At 48.6% G+C, this 22661-nt stretch overlaps 4 protein-coding genes across 10 annotated transcripts; all 4 read right to left on the reverse strand.

Annotated features, from left to right (window-relative positions):
- Positions 1 to 501: 501 nt before the first annotated feature.
- LOC308495045 (immediate early response 3-interacting protein 1-like) lies at positions 502 to 750 on the reverse strand (the record flags this gene model as incomplete). The annotated part of the gene is made up of 1 exon (XM_081043027.1): positions 502 to 750. One exon carries the CDS (start codon positions 748 to 750, stop codon positions 502 to 504), a length of 249 nt encoding a protein of 82 aa, XP_080899153.1.
- An 8867-nt stretch (positions 751 to 9617) lies between these two features.
- LOC308494680 (vasculin-like) lies at positions 9618 to 10946 on the reverse strand (the record flags this gene model as incomplete). The annotated part of the gene is given in 3 exon segments (XM_081042553.1): positions 9618 to 10616; positions 10618 to 10686; positions 10911 to 10946. Coding segments are annotated over 3 exon segments (1104 nt in total).
- A 4023-nt stretch (positions 10947 to 14969) lies between these two features.
- Positions 14970 to 18809, reverse strand: RING1 (ring finger protein 1). The gene is made up of 7 exons (XM_081044362.1): positions 18659 to 18809; positions 18414 to 18545; positions 17504 to 17664; positions 17188 to 17403; positions 16110 to 16499; positions 15651 to 15924; positions 14970 to 15382 (listed from the first exon to the last, which is right to left on the reverse strand). Exons 2-7 carry the CDS (start codon positions 18489 to 18491, stop codon positions 15281 to 15283), a joined length of 1221 nt encoding a protein of 406 aa, XP_080900488.1. The 5' UTR covers positions 18492 to 18545; positions 18659 to 18809; the 3' UTR covers positions 14970 to 15280.
- A 1662-nt stretch (positions 18810 to 20471) lies between these two features.
- Positions 20472 to 22638, reverse strand: LOC308493084 ((3R)-3-hydroxyacyl-CoA dehydrogenase). Of its 7 annotated transcripts, none has more exons than XM_081038780.1 (9): positions 22579 to 22638; positions 22176 to 22393; positions 21958 to 22074; positions 21755 to 21826; positions 21581 to 21666; positions 21384 to 21468; positions 21128 to 21170; positions 20853 to 20927; positions 20472 to 20658 (listed from the first exon to the last, which is right to left on the reverse strand). In XM_081038780.1, the coding sequence occupies exons 1-9, from the start codon at positions 22622 to 22624 to the stop codon at positions 20642 to 20644; spliced, it is 759 nt and encodes a 252-aa protein (XP_080894906.1). In that variant the 5' UTR covers positions 22625 to 22638; the 3' UTR covers positions 20472 to 20641. The 7 variants fall into 7 exon arrangements, with proteins under 7 accessions (XP_080894906.1, XP_080894907.1, XP_080894905.1 ...); XM_081038779.1 differs by having other exon boundaries at positions 20478 to 20658; positions 21755 to 21847; XM_081038781.1 differs by lacking the exon at positions 21755 to 21826 and having other exon boundaries at positions 20477 to 20658.
- Between the last annotated feature and the right edge of the window lie 23 nt (positions 22639 to 22661).

Consider the following 22661-nt stretch of genomic DNA (forward strand, 5'->3'; position numbering starts at 1 on the left):
TTTATCCAAAGAGTTCAAAATAAAATTGTCCAAATTAGCTACTTCTCATTTTATATGTAGTTACTTTTTAAAAACCCTTTAAATTTTATATAGGAGGATAGTCACTCACATCATAGCTAAGTTACAAGGAATTTCAAAACTTTGAAAAAAAATTCATCCCTGAGACGTGAGAGAGAAAAATCTGCTCTAAAAACACAGAAGTGACAGTCCTGTACCTTTTGAACAATCTTTACATTACCATGAACTTTTATTAACAGTCAGCAATCAAATGTATTCCAATCCTGGATAGTTACTGCCTCTGATGATCTGATCTTTTTGTAATGAAACTGTAAGTTCAACATTTAAAAAAATCAGATAAATAGGGACTCTGGTTTTATTGTCAGGTTTATATTTTTGTGAAGTCCAACGACAACCAGCTAGGATACACATATTCCAATAAAGATCGAAGTAGTAACTTCTGCTGGCATCTCTTCTTCTGAGTCTCCATTTCCGCAATGATCTTTACCCAAAGAGTAAAAGCAATACAATTACGATTGAGTTTACTATTATCAATGGCACTCTCATCACAGTTCTTACAGATCGGATAAGCTTCCTTAGCTGAGATTTAATTCCTGGCTCCTCTCCGAATCCGCCAATTCCCTGGTCTGTTCCCCAACCAATGTTCTTGAGGAAGCGCTCCTCGTGCAGCACGGCTATGGCATTGCCGCAGAGCAGGGCTGCCTGCAGCAGCGAGTACAGGGTAAAGGCCATGGTGGCTGGGCGCTGGCTGGAGGCCCAACTGACCAATTCTTTCTTCAAACGCTGTCTTTCTCTCGCTTCCAGGACTGAGCACTCTTCTGATTTTCTTCCTCTCCCTTTGGCTGCTCCTTGTTCATCTTACTCTGTCCGGCCATCCTGGGATTCCTCAAGTGTGGAGAGTCCGGAAGCCTCCTCTCCTCATGCTACACAACCCCTCTAGGGGATCACACCGAACCCAGGGCTTCAGTTGCTACCAGCTGATCACTCTCACAGCTACATCTCCGTCCGAAGCCCAGACTGTGTATCTGACTGCCTACCTGACACCCTTACTTGGGTGTCTCAAAGGTACCACAGACTTAGCTGATTCAAAACTGAGTCACGATCTTCTCCCACAAACAGTGTATTCAGATCTGACCACAGGGGCCCTGCTGTGGCCCACACAGCATTTATTAAATGACACCTGGGCATCTCTGTCACTTGGGATCCAGCCCTCGGTGCTGGCACCACACAACGCGAAATCCTGAACATCCACTCTCATAATTAACATCATTCAGCTCCCAGAGAAATACTTCTGCAATCTCTTGCCCTGTATCCTGGGAACAAAAGATGGCGACATCCGGATGCTGTGAAAGCTGAGGTCTCGCATCTGCCAGATTCCCAGCCACACACCGCTTTGGAGTAGATGGAGGATGTAAGCAGTAGAAGCACTCAGGTAAAAGAAAATACAACTCAATTAATTTGTCAAATATTACTTCTCCAATAGCATGATAAAGTACCGCTTCCCAGTAGTGTTGAGTGTCTATTTTTCTTGCTTCTCTTTCTGTTCTAGAAATATTCTTTTATGTTCTAGGAGTATTGGTTATTGTGACTGCAGTCATGATAGTGGCAAACAATAGTGGAGGAACATTTTGCAACATAAATAACTCTTATTACTGTTAAATTTGTATGCCTGTAGGTCGAGACATATATTTTGTGAAGTACAATATTGATTTTTCTATATTGGTAAGTGGATGGACATTGGATACTAGATTATAAATAGTTGATCTCTATAAAGCTATTTTGTAAAGTTTTTTAAAGTAAACAGGAAACCCAACTTTATTTAAATTAGTTTGATTTTAAATAGAAATATTAATTATAATGTGTTCTTGTCTTTTTCAACAGATAATTTTGAACATTTTAGAATAAAATAACTTTGGTAAACATTAAAGTGATTTTGGCTTTTTACATTTACACATTTCGGTGGAAATACGTTATGTTTTTATAAACTTTGGCTACAATTACATTTTATTTTTAAATCCTAGATCATTGAGAATGAGTACACATTGTGATAACGACAGAAACAGAAACTATGGTATGAATATGAAATTCAAAGAAATAAAGCTGCAAAAAAGAAAGAAAGAGTATCTTCAAGGGAGGAATCTACTTAAATTTGTAAAAACTGGGGGGAAAGTACAAAGAGGAGCCACATACATCTCCATTGTTTTGATCAGTAAGTAAGTTGATGAAGGATATGAAATTTTATCTGACCTGTTCAAGTTGTAGATGACCTGTGGATTTTATCTGACCTGTTCAAGTTGTAGATTTGGTAAAATAAATTTCTGGCTTGTTTTAGCAAATCTACAACCTGAGCAGGCAGATTGAATTCCTGCAACTTCATATTCTGTATTTGTACGCTTGTCCTGGGCCCCTCAAATGTCAGGGTTCTCTCTCTTTCCCTCAGGAGGCTCGCCCCCCAGGAACCTCCCATCGTGTCGTGCAGGGGTAGTAATCCACAGCCTCCGCCAGGGTGTGAGCCGACCGCCAGCACCAGCTACCAGACATGCGCGCGAACAAGCCTTCAGATGGTTTCAGCTCCCAGCCATCCAGTCACTTCCAGCTCAGTCCCCAGACATTGGGGAGCAGAGACAAGTGGTCCCAGCTGTGCCCTGGCCCAACACCTAACCCTCAGGGTCCCTGGGAGTCAATGTATGGTTATTGCCGCCGTCGCAAGCCGCTGAGGTGTGGGGCGCTTTGTCACACAGCAATGGATAAACAAGGCACCTTCTCAATTCTAGTCAGTCAGCTCCACCCTCCCTCCCTTGCACTGACCCTGCTCCCACTGAGGTAACCCAGCTGGATCTTCTCATTGCCAAATGGAATGGGCATTTTTCATCTTCATTTCGTTTTTCTTCTCTGGAGCATTTGATCCTGTTGACTGCCCTTTGCATTTCTTTTCTCTGTTGATTTTTGTGAAATCACTCTCTCTCTCCCTCTTATTCCTCCCACCTCTCTGCTGACCTTTCTCAGGCTACTTCTGCAGACTTGCTCCAGGCTCCCTTCTCTCCTCCTCTGCACACTTCTCTTGGGTATCCTCATCCCCATCTCTATTCTGGTTCCTCTTAAACGTACATTTCTAGCCCAAATTTCTTTCCTGACCTCCACTGCCAGATATCTGTCTCACAAATCTCTCCATTTCAACGTCCCTGGTTGTTTAAAAATTAATGTTTCGATTTAAATTTACCAAGCAAGCACTGAATATCCCCAAAGTTGAATTCACCTTTTCTCCCTAACCTGCTCCTATTCCACTGTTGCTGGTTTCAGTAGTTAGACTCACCAACCACCCAGATGCCCCACCAGGCACCTGGAAGGGCCCCAGGTCCCACGCTTGCTCTTCCCGGGGTTCCAATGACCAAGTCGAGAGATTTTCCTGCCAGCTTATGACCACCTCTGAGTCCCTCCAGCCCTGCTGCCACCCCTGCCAACCTACCTCTGGCCTTTTCCTCAGCCTCGGACACCCTGTGTCCAGTTTCACAGAGGTGAACCACAAGCACTTTTCTCAGAGTTTGCAGCCATTGCTCAGGATGTCTCCTGGCTGTTCTTGGCCAACTACCCTGATCTTGCCCCTTTCCAGCTCCCAACTCGCGGTCTTATGATCCCAACCCAAGTCTTGTCTCTGGACCTTTGGACTCTGGATTTGAACCCAGTTTTCCTTGCCAGATTGTGACACGGCTTTCAGTGTTCTACCATATGTGCTTCAGAAATAACTTTTATTCTGGTTTTGTCTCTGAACCTAACTCCCAGTCTCAGCCACTTGGCCAGTCCCCACGAGGAAGGAAGGCAGCACTGCTCTGGTGTACCCACCTGGACCTTTGGGAATGTCTCCTGCATCATCCTCGGCTTCTAGTTTTGCCACCTCTGCCACTAGAAGGATGCTTCTGAAGTGAAAATCAGCACATCTCCCTCTCTGGCTCACAATTCTTTCGTGGCTGCCTCTCCCCTTCAGGCACAATCCCCACTTGTTCACCTGCCACACAGGCCCTTCAGGATCTGACTCAGGATATGAAGCTGTAGTTTCTCTACAGTGCAGGCTCTACAGAGCTGCTTCAGATCTCGGCTCTGACACTTGTTGGCTGTGTGATCTTTGGAAAGTTTCCTAACCTCTCTGGACCACAACTTTCTTGTGTATAAAATGAGATAGCAATGTTGTGAGGATTCCTGATTTCTATGATTTTGTGAAGCATCTATCACAGTGCCTAGCACACAGGAAGTGTTCAAGAAACGTTAGAAGTTATTATCTCCCATCCTGTCCATCTTTGTGCTTTGAGCCCCAACTGGCAAAACTGACTTATTTGGGGATCCTTGACTGCATCACACTTTTCATTATCCATGCTACGTACATGCTTTCCCCTCCACCTGGAAAGTTAACCACTCACCATACTCCTCCTACCACAATTTTTTTAAAAACAGGACTTTATTGGGGAACTGTGTAGTTCCAGGCCTTTTTTCCAAGTCAAGTTGTTGTCCTTTCAGTCTTAGTTGTGGAGGGCGCAGCTCAGCTCCAGGTCCAGTTGCCGTTTTCTAGTTGCAGGGGGCACTGCCCACCATCCCTTGCCGGACTCGAGGAGTTGAACCAGCAACCTTGTGGTTGAGAGCCCACTGGCCCATGTGGGAATCGAACCGGCAGCCTTCGGCGTTAGGAGCACGGAGCTCCAACCGCCTGAGCCAGCGGGCCGGCCCAACACAATTATTTTTAAAGCCAAAGTATGCTTTTTTCAAAAATTATCTCAAAGCTTAAATCCCAACTCTGTTAGGCAAAATAAGACCTCTTTTTCGCCCGTAATATGGCCCATGTTGGTGATCTACTGCTGTTCTACACGCCACCCTAATATGTGGTGTCTTTAAACAGAAGTGTACTGTTGCTCACAATTAATTCTGCAGGTTGCTGGGCATTCTTCATTCAGTGTGGGCTGCGGCTCTGGGGCGGGCGGATGCTCCAAATGGCCTCTCTCACTGGGTGAGCAGCTGCCTTGGGCTGCCAGGTGGGGGCCTCAGTTCTGCTTCACGTGGGTCTCTTCCGGGGGCTGCTGAGCTTCCTTCCAGCATGGTGACCGGGTTCCGAGGGGCAGAAGGGGAGGCTACAGATCTCCTAAGGCCCAACGCCACAAGGTACAGTCATGCCTGCCACATTCTGTTGGTCCAGACAGGTCACAGGACCAGCACAGACTCAAGGAGAGGGGTGACAGACTGGACATGCAGACAAAGAACTTGCTGTCATCTTCAACCCACCACCCGCTCACTGCTCCGTTACTCACCTTTCTTATAGCTCGAATTACGTTGTAGTGTCAAGGTCTGCGCATGCGTCTGTCTCTGTGCCAGCTTCCATCTTAGGGCTCAAAAACTGGCAACCCACTCAAGTATTTCATTTGTTTCACAACGTGCTTTTATTATCTTTTGGAATTAATTGCAACACTTAAAAAAAACGGAATGATTTTAAAGAAAATTGGGATTTATCGTTTCTGTTAATTTTTTCCCCCGTGGCAGTGCTGGCTCCGAATTCCTACGTGGTAACACCCTTCCAGGAGCTGCCCGTCTAGATCGGGGAGGGAGCTCCGCCTGTTACAGCCTTACCTTGGCCCTCAGCACATTACCTGTCGTCCCTTGCAGGAATATGAGTTTGCAATCCTTCATTTAGTTCCTTGAAGGCGGAGTCTGGGTCTTCTTAGATACGGAGCACTTTCATTGCCAAGTGAGGTTCTTAGGAGATTTTAAAAGTTGAGATTTAAAAAGAAATTCTAGGGCCGGCCCGGTGGCTCAGGCGGTTAGAGCTCCGTGCTCCTAACTCCGAAGGCTGCTGGTTCGATTCCCACACGGGCCAGTGGGCTCTCAACCACAAGGTTGCCAGTTCAACTCCTCGAGTCCCGCAAGGGATGGCGGGCTGCGCCCCCTGCAACTAGCAATGGCAACTGGACCTGGAGCTGAGCTGCGCCCCCCACAACTAAGACTGAAAGGACAACAACTTGAAGCTAAACAGCCCCCTCCACAACTAAGATTGAAAGGACAACAACTTGACTTGGAAAAAACAAAAAAAAAAAAGTCCTGGAAGTACACACTGTTCCCCAATAAAGTCCTTTAAAAAAAAAAAATAAATAAAAAAAAAAAAATAAAAAGAAATTCTATGCCGCTGGAAGTGATAACAACAATAACAGTAGCACCGTCATTGTCAACGACAGTCTTCTAGAGCAGCTACTCCAAGCTCAGCACTGTTCTAAGCACTTTCACTTATTTAACTCCCACACCAATGCTAGAAATAGACACTTTTAATATGTGCATTGGATAGATGAGGATATTGAGGCACAGGGCAGTGAAGTAACTTACCTAAGATTAACAGGTACAATAAGTGGGAGGAGTGAGACTTCACATAAAGTGGAAAGAGTAGGTAGGGATGGCACATCTCTCCACTTCCATAGCCAATATGGAACTCAACTCTTCTAAAGAGATGAACGACTGTCAGGTAGGTGCAAAAGTAATTGTGGTTTTTGCAATTATTCTAACCCTTTAAAACGCCATGACTTTTGCACCAACCTAATAACTTTCACTTAGCACTTTTCCATTTACTAGCTCGTTTAATCATCACAGCGATCCAATTAAGCAACGCCCCACTTTTGTATCACCTCTTTTGTTTTCTTTTTCTTCAAAAATAAACAAAGCATTACATTACATATATGGCTAAAGCCTATCCCATCAATCTCCTTTCTTGGTGTAATTATCATCCTGAAGTTGTTGGGGATTATTCCCACGCACACTTTGTACTTTTAACAAGTATGTTGTTTTCCTAAACGTGTATCATTGATTTGTGTAATTTAAAACTTGCGTAAATGATATCATACAACATGTTTTTGCAACCTCGTTTCCTCATTGTGTTGGTAAATATGGCTATAATTCATTTAACTGCCATGTAGCAATCCATTATAAGACTAACCCATGCTTTATTTATCCATTCCGTTACCTTAAGGACAGATTATCTTGTTTCCACCTTTTCTTGACAATCAAATGATACTGCGACACCCATTGCTCTCCTTGCCCCCTTTTGCACATGTAGAAATGTTCTCCTGAGGAACACATCTAGAAGAAAGGTTTCTGAGTATTAGGGTATGTGCACTTTCATTCTTAAGTATTGCTAAACTTCTAATTTGTTATAGCTGTTCACACTTCAACACAAATGTATGACTTCCTGTTGGTGTTATCAGAGTTATTTTAATTTGCTTATTCAGTATGTGTAAAGTAGTTTCTCATGGTTTTGATTTGCATTTCTACATTACCAGGGACATTACATGGTTTTTGGCCATTTGGTGAATAGAAACAGTTACAACTAGTATCCTTGTATTGACATTGGAAGTTATTTTCCATTCCTCGTTCTCTTTGGTGTCTTGCCTGTCATAATTTTTGCTCGTTTTTCTCTTGCCTGTCCTTTTCTTATTGATCTGCAAAGGTTCTTTGTAAATCCTGGATACCAATCCTTCATTGGTCATATAGGTTGTAAATATTTTCCCAGTCTGTGGCTTGTCTTTTTATGTTGTTAAGATGTCTCTTGTCTTACAAAAGTTTAAAAACTTTTTAAAATGTAGTCATTTGTGTCAATCTTTCCTTTTAGTGTTTGTGCTTTTTGTATCTTGTTTAAGAAATCCTACCCTACTCTGATATCATCAATATTTTACCTTATGTATTTTTTGAACAGTTTTAAGTTTTGTCTTTCACACATTTAAGCCATCTGAAATTTGGGTCTGTTGTAATGTAGAGATCTATTTTTTCCCTTTTGGATACCAATTAACCCAAGTCAATTTAACAAATAATACATCCTTTCCCATTGATTTAGATCACTTTTGTGATGTACTAAGTTCTCATATCTTTAAGGGTCTGAATCCAAGAAGTTCTGTTCTGTACCGATGGTTTATTTATTGCCCAGGTGACAGGATCACACTGCTTTAATCACTCTAGCTTTAGAATAAAGTTGTGATGTATGGTAAGGCAAGCACTCTGGTTTTCTCCCACTTCCAACTTGTTTTGGCTTTTCTTGGCCATTTACTCTCCTATAAGAATTTTAAGAACAGCTTGTAAAGTTCCATAAAATATCTTATTGGGGTTTTGATTAGATTGTACTGAATTTATGGACTTGAGAAAAATTACCAGCTTTATACTGAATTTTCCTCTTCATGAGCATGGCATATCTCTTCGTTCTTTTATGTCTTCTTTTTCAAAATGTTCTCCAATAAAGCCTTATAATTTTCTCCATAAAATTATGCATATGTTTTGTTATATTTATTCCTAATTATCTTATAGTTTTTGTTGTTATTACAAATGGTATTTTCTATTTTTTTCTGTTTTGTTTGTTCATTTATTCTGTTCTTTAGATTTCACCTATAAGTGAGATCGAATGTTATTTGTCTTTCTCTGTTTGACTTCTTTCACTTGGCGTAATACCCTCTAAGTCCATCCATGTGTTGCAACAAATTGTATTTTCTTAAAACAAAATCTCCTGTTTGTTTATTGCCATGGTATGGGCATATTGACGTTTGTATATTCATCTTGGCTCAGAAAGGGGTATATTAGTTCTGTTTGTAGATTTTTATTGTAAATAATCGATCATCTATGTATAGTGATGGCTTCATTTCTTCTTTTTCTAAATGCTTCAGTTCAGACACCCCCAACACAAAGTGAATAGAAACAGCAAAAACAGGCCAGCCCGGTGACTCAGGCGGTTGGAGCTCCGTGCTCCTAACTCCGAAGGCTGCCGGTTCGATTCCCACATGGGCCAGTGGGCTCTCAACCACAAGGTTGCTGGTTCAACTCCTCCGAATCCCGCAAGGAATGGTGGGCTCGGCCCCCTGCCACTAAGAATGAACACGGAACCTTGACCTGAGTTGCCTCCCGGATGGCTCAGTTGGTTGGAGCTCAGCCTCTCAACCACAAGGTTGCCGGTTCGACTCCCGCAAGGCATGGTGGGCTGCGCCCCCTAAAACTAGCAATGGCAACTGGACCTGGAGCTGAGCTGCGCCCTCCACAACTAAGACTGAGAGGACAATAACTTGAAGCTGAACGGCACCCTCCACAACTAAGATTGAAAGGACAACAACTTGACTTGGAAAAAAAGTCCTGGAAGTACACACTGTTCCCGAATAAAGTCCTGTTCCCCAATAAAATCTTTAAAAAAAAGATTTTTTTAAAAAAGAAACAGCAAAAACTAGTATCCTTGTACTGACATTGAAAGTTATTTTTTATTTTTATTTTTTTTGCAAAACATTACACAACTTTTTATTATTAAATGAGAAAATCTTATTTGTTACATCGTCACATTGCTAGTCAGAGAAATGCTGCAGTGATGAAGAAAGTCAATGTTGGATCAACCAAAGTCCTCATTTCTACAACATTCATTTACAAAGAAATAATGTTCAACACAGCCCAACACAACATTCTTGGTTTTCTTCATATTGAAGTGCCCCCAAAAAATCACCTTCTAATGGGGCATTTTACTACATAAATTATAGTTCTTCATTTTTACAATTCACCCCAGACTGTATGAGAGATGTATCACACTAAAATTTCTAAAGCAGTTAGGAAATCCTTCACACATTGTCGTCATCTGATGTGTCACTGCTACTTGTTTCTGTGTCATCATTCTCAATAGTGGGTTTGAAAGTGCTGTTTTTCCAGGGTCCAAACTTGAAGTTTGGAATCAGGCCATTTTTCAAAATACCATTTTTCCTCAGACCATTCTTCTGTAACTGTTCACTAGTAACTTGGAATTCTCTCATTTCATCCTCAGTTAAGGGAGCACATGTTTCATCATTTTCACTATCTTCTTGCCAGCCCATCTCCTTTAACAATCTGTGTTCTGCCTCAAGTGAACTTGAAAGAACATCAGTTTGTGGGAAGGTTGAAGACCGAATGATCTGTTGGGAAATAACCGAGGCATTGCCATTCTCTTGTGGAATTTCATTTTCATCAAAGTTTCGGTTTATATCCCTTTCTTGGTGAGTACCATTGCTGTTATGCAAAATAAATGAGTTGTCATCCTTCTCTGAGCCAGCATGGCTTTCATCTTCATGTTCCTCTTCTACTCTGTCCCTTTTCAATGTTTTCAAAAATTCACTCTTCTTATCAGTGCGCATTCGTGTCAGTTTGGTTAGACGAGGTTGCTGATTAAGTTTGTCAACAGGTGAAGAGGAATTTGAGCAATTACACTCTTTCGCTGAAGTTGTAGATGGACTAAAATTCTTGGCAGTTGATTTGAAAGCATTGAAATTACCAATACCATATGTAGACTCATGAGAGAAAGAAGTCCCAACTTTATTTTCTTTAGTTTGGCTTTTCCATTGTGTTGGTTTTGTAGGTGGAGCAGCAGGTTTAGGGACTAAACCTTTATAAACACTTGGACCAGTCCTGTTCTTAACTGGCTGTGATTGAAGATTTCCTACTACTGGGAATCCAGATAGCTGTAAATCTTTTGTATTACCTTTCTTAATGACCAACATCCTTGGAGCTCTAGATTTAGGATTCAGAGGACATTCTAAGAGAGGAGCTTGGGAGATTTTTTTGGTTGGGTATGTGTGTCTGGGCGTGTAGGCCCCATACACCTGCAGCTAAAAACTTATTCTGATTTGGTTCTCTCTCATATTCAGGATTTAAAGACGGAAAATCCACAGCCCCAAACTGTTCGAGTTCTCTCTTGTCTTCTTTCCTCCCTGTTTCGTTGTCCGGTATGTTGTTTTCATGTAGTCCTTGGCTTTTTCCAGAATGGAAAATACTGCTACGAGAACGGGAACTTCTACCATGGTATCCCCCCCGATGGTTTACGTTTTCAGTACCATTTCTTCCATGTGTACACCATCCATTTTTTTCTTTCCTTCCAAAGTTACCTCCATTAGGACGTCCAATACCAGAATCAAAGCCATCTGAAGAGTTGTGTCGTCGATGATTCACATCACAACGAGTTTCTGTCCATGAAAAGTTTTCAGAATGCTTCTCAAAATTCAATGATGACTTTGTTGATGATGGTGGTGTGGGAAAATTAAGCCAGGCTGGAGCAAAGTCATGCTGCGCCATTTAGGTCCAGTCTCTCCAACTCAATGAAACAAGGCTTCAACACCTCATGGCAAGTCTAATTAGTTAGATTTTTTTTAGATTAAAAAAATCGTCAGTTAGTGTTAAACTTTATCCAGTGCATTCTCTGCACTTACTGGGACAATTACGTTTTTTCTTTTTAATATGTCAATGTCATAAATATCATTAATGGACTTTTAAAGCAGAACATCCTTGCATTCCTGGAATAAAACCTTCTTTGTCAGACATACACTTGTACATATACACACATGCATACGTACACACTTTTGGACAAACTCCAACTGGATTCAATAAGCTAATATTTTATTTAGGATTATTAGTCTTATAAATGTGATTGGCCCTCTTTTTCCATTTTCTGGGACAGTTTATATAAATAAACAGTTCCTGTAAGAGTTGGCAGAATACATCTATAAAATTATCTAGGTACTATGTGTATTTTTAGCTTCTAGTTCAATTATTATAATTTATAGAACTTCAAGTTTTCTATTTCTTCTTGAGCCAGCTTTGGCTGCCTTTCATCTAATTTCCCCACCCCTTCAGGACCAAGACCTCATTTCCTGTTCCTGGGAGGCTAACATGCAGGCCCTTAGTTAACAGAACCAATTCCCTCCCAGCCCCCCTTTTAGTAACTGTAGCCCCAGTCAGCTCATCCTCTGGCTTTCAGTTTCCTCTTTATTTCTAGCACTGGGATTTTACTTTCCTTTTGAGAACTCAGTCATGTTCTTTTTTTGGTGTGTGTGTGTTTTTCATATTTTATCTAGAATTTCTAGGTGATGGTGCTTATAGATTTTCTAATTCCTCCATCTTGCTTGATTTTGAAGTTGTTCCCATTTTATAATAAGAAAGCTAGGGTTCAGAGTGGTTTAACAGCCTACTAAAGGTCACACAACCAATACTTTTAATCTAGTTCTTGAACCCAGATATTCTGGTTTTCAATCCTGCGCTTTTGCCACATTTTTTCATGCTGCCTTCTGAAGCCTGAAATATGTACCTTCTGCCCAGATCCTGGCACACATGCATCCATTTAACCAATATTTCAACTCAATATTATGGAGTGTTCAGTTCCAGGTCCAGGGAATGACGAGAGTGAGTATGTGCAGACTTGGCCCCTGCCCTTAGGGAGCTTACCTTCTGTAGGGAGACAGTCATCAGTGAAACAACCACCAACAAAGGTACCACTGCAACTGTGGTGTGTGCCTCACGGAAAGGGACATCTTGGTGTGGGAGCTCAGAGAAGGGGAATTTGACCCTGAAAGGAAGGTTAGGGTACCTTCCCTGAGGGTGAGGTAGAGAAGCTGAGATCTGCGCCAATTGCTGAGAGAAATGGAAGAAGGAGCCTTTCAGGCGGAGGGTCCGGCCTGTACAAAGGCTCTGGAGGGAGGAAGCACACGTGAATAGGAAGTGGAGCACTCAGGCGTGCTAGGCAGAGTGACAGGTGGGGGATGAGGCTGGGAAGGCCGGGAGGGCCAGGTCTCTCAGGGCCTTTGAGGCCAGGTTAAGGACTTGCATCTTTAGCTTAGATGAATGGGAAACCATTGAATAGGCTTAAGCAGAATGCCTGAAACAATCAGATTTGCATTTCAAAAAAGTCTCTTACTTAGGAGTGCAGCGTGTGTTACAGACCATTCCCAGCTATTGCAAAAATTCTGGGAGGAGAAGGAGAACCCGATGGTCCAGGGGACGGCTGGCCCAGGGAGGTGGAGGCTGGAGAAGAGTGGGCAGACTTGAGGGGTACTACAGTGGATACTACTGATAGGACTAGATGCTGGATTCAGTATTGGCATGCTCCCCATGAACACCCCTAGATGAAATCCTTGGAAGGCGGGAGCCACATCATGCGTCTGTGTGTAACACCCAGGTCCCAGAATAGTCCCTGACACATGGCGGACTCAATGCATATTTCCAGAAAGGGTGAAACTAAGTAGCGGTCTCCCAAGCGATTCTTTTACCTAAAGTTTAATTCCTTCTTGCCCAGGTCAGGTTGATTCTAGTATCAACCTTTCTTTCTGTACCTGGCTCCTTTGCATTGTTAGTTATTTTCCTACATGAATCTTGCCCCAGTCAAAATAGCCCAGTTCTCTTTTGTATTGTCAATATCTCTCACTTTGCCTAACCCATACATATAGGCTTAGTTGAGAGGCTGAAGTACCTACTTGGGGAAGGAACTCAGAGAAGCCAAGAGTGGAACAGAATTTGAGCTGCTCAGGCTTCTCCCACACCTCCTTCTGCACGCACTGAGGAGGGAGACCGACCCCCCGGTGGGTGGGTAGAGGAGACTTACCTAGGGCAGCACTTCTGTGTGTCTCCCCCATGGTGTCACATAAATAAACAGGGATGTCTGCGAAGTTCACAGTCAGGAGGGCAGAGGAGAGTAAGAGAGTACTCACTGAGAAAGACAGGCACCAGGGGACACGTGAGGAGTTGGGGTGGAGAGTGGGGCGAAGGTGTCCACTGGGGACTGAGAAGGGATAGAGGAGCCGCGGGCTGTTCAGAGTGAAGCGAGAGGGTGGGAAACAGACAGAAGAGCTGCCAGGTCTGTTAGGGCTGGGGAGAATGATGAGAGTGAGGGGCTGACGCTCCCTGGAACCAGGAGAAGCTGAGTGCTTTGCATACCGGCTTCCTCTCCTGACTCCTCCGCACGTTTCTCTTCCTCGAAATTCCAGGCGCAACGCCCACCTTCCCCCCGCCCCCAGCACCCCGGGATCAGGTCCCGGGGAGGCGGGTGTAGAAAGGGTCTCCTAGAGGGTAGAGCGGGTGTTTCTTACTTCTGCAGGCCAAGAGATCTCTGGGGTGAGCGCCAGGTCACCCACCAGGTCTGCGGTACTCGCCGGGGCTGTAGGACGCCCCCTGCGCCCACGGTTTTGCGGGTACTGGGAACGAGCGGAACAAGAGAAATTCCAAGCGTGGAGTGTGTGTGTGTGGGGGGGGTGTAGCGGTGAGGTCTGCGGGTCAGACCAAGAGTAACTCCTCTGCCCGCAGGACAGAGAACCAAGCCAACCGCAGGAATTTGGGGCGGATCAGGGTGGGGGCACGAAGAGCAACGGAAACAGGAAGTGAGGGGCAGAGAGGCTGAAGCGGGGCACAGGGAGCATGTTTCTTCTGGACAGGCGATTCCTCCTCATTCCCCGCGCTGCCCGGGACAGGGTATGCAGCCAGGCGCCTGTCCTCCGGCCCCGCCCGCCCGCGCAACTCGAGGTCCAGAGGAGCAAAGGCTTCACTTGACCCCACCGCTCAGCTCCCGGCCACTGTCTGGACAGGCACCGAGACAACACACGGGGAGGGGGGAGGCGGCCCCCTCTCCCTCCCTCCACTGCCAACGGCTGGGCCTGGGGGAAAGGCTCAGTTCTCCTGGGAACTGTTGTCCCCAGGAGGCGCCCGGGTGGTGGGATGTGGAGCCGGGAGGGTCTCGCATTCCTCCCCACCTCCCTCCCTCTTTTCTTCCCAGTTATAGGAACCAGCATCTTGTAGTGCGAGGAGTTATTCCCCTTGCAAACATCACCGCCCTGTCCACCTCTACATGCCTTACTCTCGAGCCCCTTGCCAGCTTTCCCTGTGGTATTGAAACCCTGGATTTCAGCCTCAGCAACTCAGGATTTAGGGAGCAAGTCTGGGATTTGATTTCACACCCCCTGGGCTCTTCATCCTGTCTCTTCCAGCTCCACAGGTCATTCCTACTTTTGTACTCATTTGCTGCTTTGGGGGTTCAGAAGAATGGGAATTACACACCTTGAATAACTTTTGACATTTCTTCCCCACTGCCAAGGCTGATTCTACAGGATTCCTAGGCTTTCCTCTCCAATCTTTTTTTCCCCCCTTCTAGTATGCCCCTGATAAAGACACAGAACTGCAGATTTCAAAGAGGAAAAAAAGTAAATTTGTTGTTGGTATGAGGGCATGAAAGGAGGGTTCTTCACCTTATCCAACGTCTTGTGTAGATGGGAGGTTGGGGGAAATAGAAAAGGTAGTAGATGGGGGTGCATGCCCCACTCTGTACAATATAGAAGAATCTGATATAGATACTTTGTATAAAAGCCACATGTCCTCATTTATGTCCTCTTGCTGGCTGGCTGGGCTGGGGGGCACTAGGGGACAAAGAAGCTGGGGTGGTGGGCCAGAACACAGGGAGACCCCATGGTCCCCATCCTCTGGCTGTCCCCTTGTGGGGTCACTTTGGATCCTTGGTGGGGGCATAGCAGAGCTCCAGTGGCCGGGACACCTTCCAGAACTTCTCATTCACCAGCTCTAGGGTCAGCGAGCCATTCAGTGTCTACAGAGGGAGTGGGAGAGAGAGGCAGGGGAAGAGAAAATAAAGTTGGAGAAGATGGTAAAGGAAATGAAGAGGTGGGCAGAGAAAAGAAACAGGAATGATAAAGAGATGGGGTAGAACAGGGCACATGGAGTTGAGAGAGAAGAAAGGACATAGAAGGGAGAGGGAGACGCACAGGAAGGATCGCTGCTCAGTTAGAAGTCAGGGTCACGGTTGTGCATGGCCCCAGGCTACCCCCTCCCCCATGCCATTGCCCTCCAAGGCTCACCGTGAAGGCTCCGCCCCCGGGGGCGATATAGATGGTGTATTGCTTTTCGCTGACACCTTCCAGACTGGGCAAGGCAGGCTCTTCAGGGCTGTCACCTCCTCTGGTACCCCCACCCTCCCCACCACCTCCATCAGGTCCCCCAGCATCAGAGGCACCCCCTCCAGGCCCTCCTGGCTCCCCCGCCTCTTGCTGCTGCCTCCGCTCAAGGGCAATGCGCAGTGCCAAGTACTTGGAGAGATGGTCTACTGTGGCATTCCCAGTTGTCTTCACATACCTGGAGTGGGAAAGAGAGCATATTTAGGGTACAGGAAGCCACAAATGGAGACGGGAAGTAGGGGACTTTCCAAAGGGGCCTCTGCATTAGGGTTTCTTTCTTGGGTTGTACAAACCCTACTTCTGATGGAAGCCTATGTGTGATCTTTGGTTTCTCAGGGGTCTGGGGAAACACAGGGCTCTCACCTAGTCTGGCAGTATTCTCCCTTCTCCACGAGCAGTGGGTGGGGCCGGAACACGAGCTCAATTTCTCCACCTGGCTCTGGGGGACTGGGGGCCCCAGGAGGGCTTGGGGGGCCCAGGGTACCCCCTCCCAGAGTCCCTCCCCGATCACCGGAGTCTTCAGAACCAGCACCCCCACCCACCCCACCAGTGCCTCCTCCCCCAGTCCCTACACTGCTCCCCCCTGCACCCCCTACACGGGGTCGCTTGGGAGCAGGGCCTGGGGCAGAGTCAGGGGCTGAATCAGAGCTCACATCCTCTCCATCCCCCTCTCCCTCCCCTGGCTCTCCTTCCCCCCCACTCATCGTGGTGGTCTGATCTGACCCAGGCATTGGCCGCCTCACACGCTGGGCCCTGCAGAAGAAAGTGGATGACGTTAGAAAGCATCAAGGATAAGGGGTTTACATTTCAAACTTCATAGATTTGAGATCAGGGGAATCTTAATGACACCTAATATTTATGAAACACTAACTTTGTCAGGCACATGCTAAGTGGTTTGCCTTGATTGCTCTCATACTACAAGTCTTACTAGGAAGATAATTACTTCATCTCTGTTTTATGGCTGACAAGATTGCAGCTGAGAGAGTAAATAACTCGTTTGACATCACAGTCCTTCATCTCGTCAAGGAGGGTCTAAGAACCAGTGCAGGCTTATAGAAATGCAGAATCTCAGGCCTAACTCTAGACCTACTCTAGACCTACTCAATCAGAGTTCACATTTCTAACCAGACGTTCAGGTGATTTGGATCTACATTAAAGACTGAATGGTGCTGGCCTAGGTGATTTAATCCCCAACAGTGTGAATCCGGAGCTTATGCCCAAATCCCTCTACTGTTCTAACTTACAGAAAGTTAGGTGAGCTCTCTTCTTCTGAAGAACAGTAGTGCCCATTGCTAACTAAGAAGTTGGCAATTTCTATCCATGACTTCCAGGCCTGCCAATCAGGCTGCAGTCAGCTTTTAGGCTGGCAGGCCACAAAGCCAGCATTGGGGATGTGGCCCTTGGATCTGTCCCACCAGCCCCGCGGTCTCTCGGGCCGAACCTGTGCATGGCCTGCATGCGCAGTCCCTCTTCAATGCTGGAGCTCAGCGCCTGCTGGTTGTGCAGGCGGCTTAGGCGGATGAGCACGCGGTCCTGGTGGGCCTCGTATTCTTCCCGGCTCGGGTAGATCTTTGAGATCAGAGCATCAAAGTTAGGGTCTGGTCTCAAGGATCGCTTTGATACCAGCTTCTTGCGGCATGTAGGGCACTCCTTGTTCCTGGGGAAGGAGAGAGAAAGCCCTGGGCAGTCAATTGCCAGGGCACTGAGATCTCAGCCCTGTACCTTTTATCCCATCACAAAGGTGTCCCTCCTGTTACCCGCTCCGCAGGGCTGTGACAATGCAGTCAGAGCAGAACCGGTGGAGGCACTCCTTGGTGGTCATCGTATTCTTCAGCATGTCCAGGCAGATGGGGCACATGAGTTCTGAATGCAGCGACCGAGGGGAAACGGCAATCTCTGTGCCATCCATGATGGCTTCCTGGAGACATTGGTGAGTGGAAAGGTGGTGGTGGGTTGGGGGGGAAAGTTTTAGAAACAAGTGGTCTATGAAATGGGAGATTTGAGAGACACTGAGATAGCAGAATCTGGGTAACCCTTGTTGGCCACTTGAGGAAGACGGTAATTCAGACAGAGGGGGCCACTGACTTGGAGAAAATGGAAAACAGAAAGAATGTTCCTTAATTAAGAATAGGAGCTTTGCAATAGGAGGATCTGAAGTTGGGAGAGACACCTGGGGGGTGGGAGTGGCACAGATTTGTGGTTTGGGGAAGACTTAAAGTGTGATCCTGGTAATATCTACACCAGAATCCTTTAGGGTGCCTGTTAAAAACGCAGACTCTGGGGCTCTGTCACATTATAGTATCAGAATATTGGCGGGGGCGGGGGGCTGGAAAGCTCCACTTTCAACAAACTCCCAAGGTAAGTCTTACAGGCACTGATCTATGACGTTATACTGAGGAACACGGAAGATAATTTCTGTCCGTTTACTATCTTTCAAAAGAAGATAGTAATATTTGCTCTACCTTTCTCTGGCTGTTTTGGAGTAAATGAAATAAATGTGAAAGTTTTTAAAAGGTTAAGGTGATTCAAAGGTAGGATCAAGGGACTGTGAAATCGGGCAGGGTCGGTAGAATGGGGCAAAAAAAAGGAAAAGAGGCTGTGAGAGAGGGTCTGGGGATTAAGGGTCTTGGGGAGAGGGAGTAAGCTGTGCAGGGAGGATCCTGTCACCTGCGGGGTCCGGTGGAGCTCATACAGACTCAGTTCCCACGTTTTGCTGGCATTCTGGGCATTCGCAGGCGTCGTCATGGTGACCGGGCACAGCCCCCCGCCGGGGCTCCTAGGCGGAGAAGGAGTGGAGGGCTGGGGAGAGGGGGAAGGGGAGGGCCGGGGTTAAGGGGGCCGCCCTCGCGCAGACCCCGCCTCTCTAAAGCCCCCCCCACTCCTGCCGCCCCCGCGCCGGCCCGGCCCCTCACCCGGCTCCCGCCGTCCGCGCCGCCGCCGCCGCAGCACCGCGCCCTGGGCCCCGGCTCCTGGCCGAGTTCGCTCGGTCCGCAGGCGCTGCCCAGACAGCAGCTCCCGCCGCCGCCGCCGCCGCCGCCGCCTCAGCCCGGGCGCTCGGGCCCTACGTCACTTCCGCCTGCCCCTCCACTCCACTCCCCGCCGCCTGGGGAAACGTCAGCCGCCACTCGCGGAGCGGGTGGAACGCGACGTGGACGCCGGGGTTCCCCCGCCCTCCGGACGCTCCCGCCCCCGGCGAAGAGCCGGCGTCCCTGGAGTCCAGCGCCACGTGGGGACCGCGGTCTCCGCCTCCGGCCCAGCACCGGCGCAGACAGCCTTAGCCACAGTTCCCTTCCCTCGGCCCCCACCCGGGGCCTCCGCTCCAGAGGGCGGGGCCTGAGGTCGCTCGGACCCCGGGAGGGGACGGGGGATTGTAAAAGGGCCACCTCCCCCACTCCGCGTCCCCTAGCGGCTCTGGGGAACGGCTCCCCATCCCTGCACACTCCGTAGCCCCAGCCCGGGATTCCGGGGAATAAAAGCTGCGAAGGGTTCCCTGCCGCCTCTGTCCTCGTCCTGTGAATTCAATTTAGTCCCGATGTGCCCGGGATTCCCTTTACCACCCTGGGGACTTGCTCCACCCTCCGCTTTGGCTCTCCCTAGACCCTCCGACCCGTTCTCCCCTCGAGGTGTGGGGGCGACGGCTCGGGACGTCCAGACTCAACTCTCGGCCGGAGCCAGAGACTCGAGAATTGCGTTTGGACAATCAAGAGCCGCGGCCCGGGGCGGGGGAGGGAGGCGCGAGGGAGGCGCGAGGAGGAACGGGGGAATGGAGACACCACGCGGAAGCAGGGACACACACACAAGATGGGGCCCCTATCGGGGAGGGGGTGTGCACGGGTGGAGGGGCACAAGGGCCCGAATGTCTGGAGTGTGAAGCAGGCAGAGGCCTCCTCTAGGACTTGGCAGTAAAGGAAGGGGACGGGGAGGAAAGAGAAGAGGAAGGGGCAGAGCGATCCCAATTGAAGGCAGGGATGAGAGGGATACGGCGGGGGAGGTGGGGGGGAGAAACCGTGATGGGCGTCCCGTCTCCTCCAGCCTGAGCTGGGGCTCCCGGACTTGGGCTGCAGCTGCCAGGGGGTGGCCTGTTTCTGGGACAAGGCAGCAATGGGTCCCCTCGCCCCCTCCCCCAGATCCCCCCTACTTCCCTGTCCTCTCCTTCAGTCCGTGGCCAGTCCTTATGTGGGCTCCAGAGTCGATTAGCGCGGACCCCCTCCCCTTCCTCCTCCTTATCCCAGCCCCCTCCCTTCTACTCTCCTCCAGTCCCTTTCATCGGCTGGTCCATTCCCCTAATCCTGGCCCCCTCCCCTAATCCCCCCCATCCGACCCCAGGCCGGCTGCAGCTATTGTAAGGTGGAGAGAAAGGGGAGGGGGTACTCAGAGAAAGGAGAGGGCTGGGGGAGGGCCACCTGTTCCAAGACCCCCTCCCAAGGCCAGGCTGGACACCGGGATGGGGCCATGAACAAATCACCCTTGGGGACCATAAAGACCCAGGGTATTGGGGGGAGGGGACTGGGGCTGCAGGAATAGTGGAAGGGGATGGGGCAGACCCCTCCCTCCAAAAAGACCCAGAGTGTCACGCATACACAGTGACACACACTCTCTCCTCTCACACCCGGCGGCGGGGGTTGCCCTGGGAGACTAGGCAGTGAAAGGGAACAATCCTTTGGTAAAGGGAAAGGAGGGGGAGGTGGGGAAGGGTCTGAGGGCTTGGACACAAGAACTGGAGGTGGCAGGGAAGAGGATTTGGAATTTATTGGGGTCACAAGCACCCCTGCCTCCCATATTCAGCATTCCTGAGCCATACACTGCCACCCCTTTTGTAGCCTGGGAATGCAGAGTCCTCATCAGCAGGAGGCCGGGCAGAGTGATGGGGAGTGAGCAGATCCAGGGTCCTTGAGTTACATGAAAAGACCTCCTAGGAGGGGCAGAAACATTTGGATAGATGCGTAGGTGGAAACAAATGGGCTGGGGGGTACAGGGTCGTCTTCTGTTCCTGGCCTTCGGGAACTTCTGCCCTAACCTCAGCGGCTCCAGATTCCCCTCACTTGCTTTCTCAAATCATCTGGATTCCATTTCTCTGCCCTCTCCCTCCCCATGATGGCCTCATACCCGTGACTTCCACTGAGGCACCCGTGATGTATCCGCTGTCATCAGATGCCAAGAATGCGACCACATCTGCCACATCTATGGGAACAGTGAGGAGAGGGCAGAATCCTGCTCACTCCCATAGATCCAAAGGAGCCATCATCTCCCACCAGAAACACCCCCTCCCCGCAAAACACACACACCAACCACCAATCCTGGTTGGACCCTTTCAGATACCAGACTTTGGGATCTGTTCATTCAAGACCCTCCCCAGGGCCCACTCCCCACTCACTGCTCACCCTCAGGATCCCCCAAATGTCCCATTGGGATCTTTCCAGTCACCTGTAAGGAAACACTCATATGTGGCTGCAAGTTTCTTTTTGGATTTTTTTTGTAGACTGAGTCTGTGACCCTTTGTGTGTCTTCATTCCTTGTGCACTTATTTAATACCTACTATGTTTCAGGAACTGTGCCCAGTATTCTCTCTCTCTCAAGCCCAGAGAGGCTGGACCTCTGAATGGTTCTGCTCTCTGCCCTGCACCCATGGCCTCCTACCTTGTCCAGCACTTTCTGTGGCACTTTCTGCGTCATGGGTGTTGTAATGAACCCCGGGAGGACAGAGTTACAGCGGATCCCATGTCTGTGAAAGGGAGAGTGGCTGCTGACTCTGGAGAGGACTGAACACTGACCCCTCACTCAGAGCTCCCACATACCTCAGCCAAACCCCCTGAACCCCCAGGTGTCTGACCAACCGTCCAAGCTCCAGGGCTACAGTCTGGGTCAGCCCAATTACTCCAGCCTTGGATGCTGCATAGTTTATCTGTCCCATGTTCCCCACCTATAGGCGAAGCAGAGATCTGAGATGTATCAGGGGTTCCAAGGAGAGGTTCTCCACTCTATGCCTTCTCAGCCCAACTCAACCTGACCTTGCCTACGATGCTACTGATGTTGATGATGGAGCCACGACCACCACTGGACACCAGGGCTTGGGCTGCAGCCTGAGTGACTAGAAAGATGCCCTAATGAGGACAGAGTACCAAGACAGAAAGGATCAGCTGGGGTGACAGTCATCCTCCAACTCCCTTCCCAGGCTAGAGGGGCCAGAAGTCACAGGTTCAGAGGTCACCACCTTGAGGTTGACGGCTATGACTTTGTCCCAGTCATCCTCAGACATGTGAAGCAGAAACCCATCCCTGGTAACGCCCGCACAGGACACGACGACAGATGGCGGGCGAGAAAAGCAGGCCTATGGAAGAGGGAGGTTACACACCAAAAAACCATGAAAAGAGCCAGGGGCGGTGCAGGCAGTGTGAACACTTTAAAGGGGGAGAGGTCGCTCGCGTTCACCTGCACTTGTTCCAACAGGCGTCTAGCGGCCACGGCCTCAGACACGTCAGCCTGGAAAGCAGCGTGGGCCCCGCGGGGCACCCCCTCCACATTCCCTGGCCCGCCCAGCAGCCCCAACGTCTCCCGTGCCGCTGCCCCGTCCAAGTCGCAAGCAGCCACAGCGGCCCCCTCTCGGGCCAGGCGCATGCAGACGGCTCGGCCGATGCCGCTACCCGCACCTGCGGTGGAAGAAAACACGAGGTGGGGCGAGGGGAGGAGTGGGCGGAGGTCAGAGGTTAACAGGGCGCAAAGTTAGTAAAATTCGGCCCGGGGGACAGGGGTCACAGCAGCTGCAGAGTCCGAGGGCGCGCTCCCCGATATAATTCCCGCACCCCAAACCGCCTTGGGAGAGCACCCCCTCGACCTGTGACCAGTGCCAGCGCGGAGCGGAGCCGGAGCTGCGTCGCCATGGCTGGCTGCGAGTGGGCGGACACCCAACACACAACC

Source organism: Rhinolophus hipposideros, assembly GCF_964194185.1.
Source record: "Rhinolophus hipposideros genome assembly, chromosome: 3".
In the NCBI taxonomy this organism is placed as follows: domain Eukaryota; kingdom Metazoa; phylum Chordata; class Mammalia; order Chiroptera; family Rhinolophidae; genus Rhinolophus; species Rhinolophus hipposideros.

Bases quoted from the DNA above. Each gene is read 5' to 3' on its own strand.
- RING1 (XM_081044362.1), bottom strand. From the start codon at position 18,491: ATGACGACGCCTGCGAATGCCCAGAATGCCAGCAAAACGTGGGAACTG. The intron at 17,404-17,503 runs GTAACAGGAGGG...CTCCTTCCCCAG, and splicing joins GTCACAGCCCTGCGGAGCGG to GAACAAGGAGTGCCCTACAT. The intron at 15,383-15,650 runs GTGAGCCTTGGA...CTCCCTCTGTAG, and splicing joins CCGGGGGCGGAGCCTTCACG to ACACTGAATGGCTCGCTGAC.
- LOC308493084 (XM_081038775.1), bottom strand. From the start codon at position 22,624: ATGGCGACGCAGCTCCGGCTCCGCTCCGCGCTGGCACTGGTCACAG. The intron at 20,928-21,383 runs GTAGGAGGCCAT...CTGTTCCCATAG, and splicing joins CACAGAAAGTGCTGGACAAG to ATGTGGCAGATGTGGTCGCA. The intron at 20,659-20,852 runs GTATGAGGCCAT...TGCCCCTCCTAG, and splicing joins TGCCTCAGTGGAAGTCACGG to GAGGTCTTTTCATGTAACTC.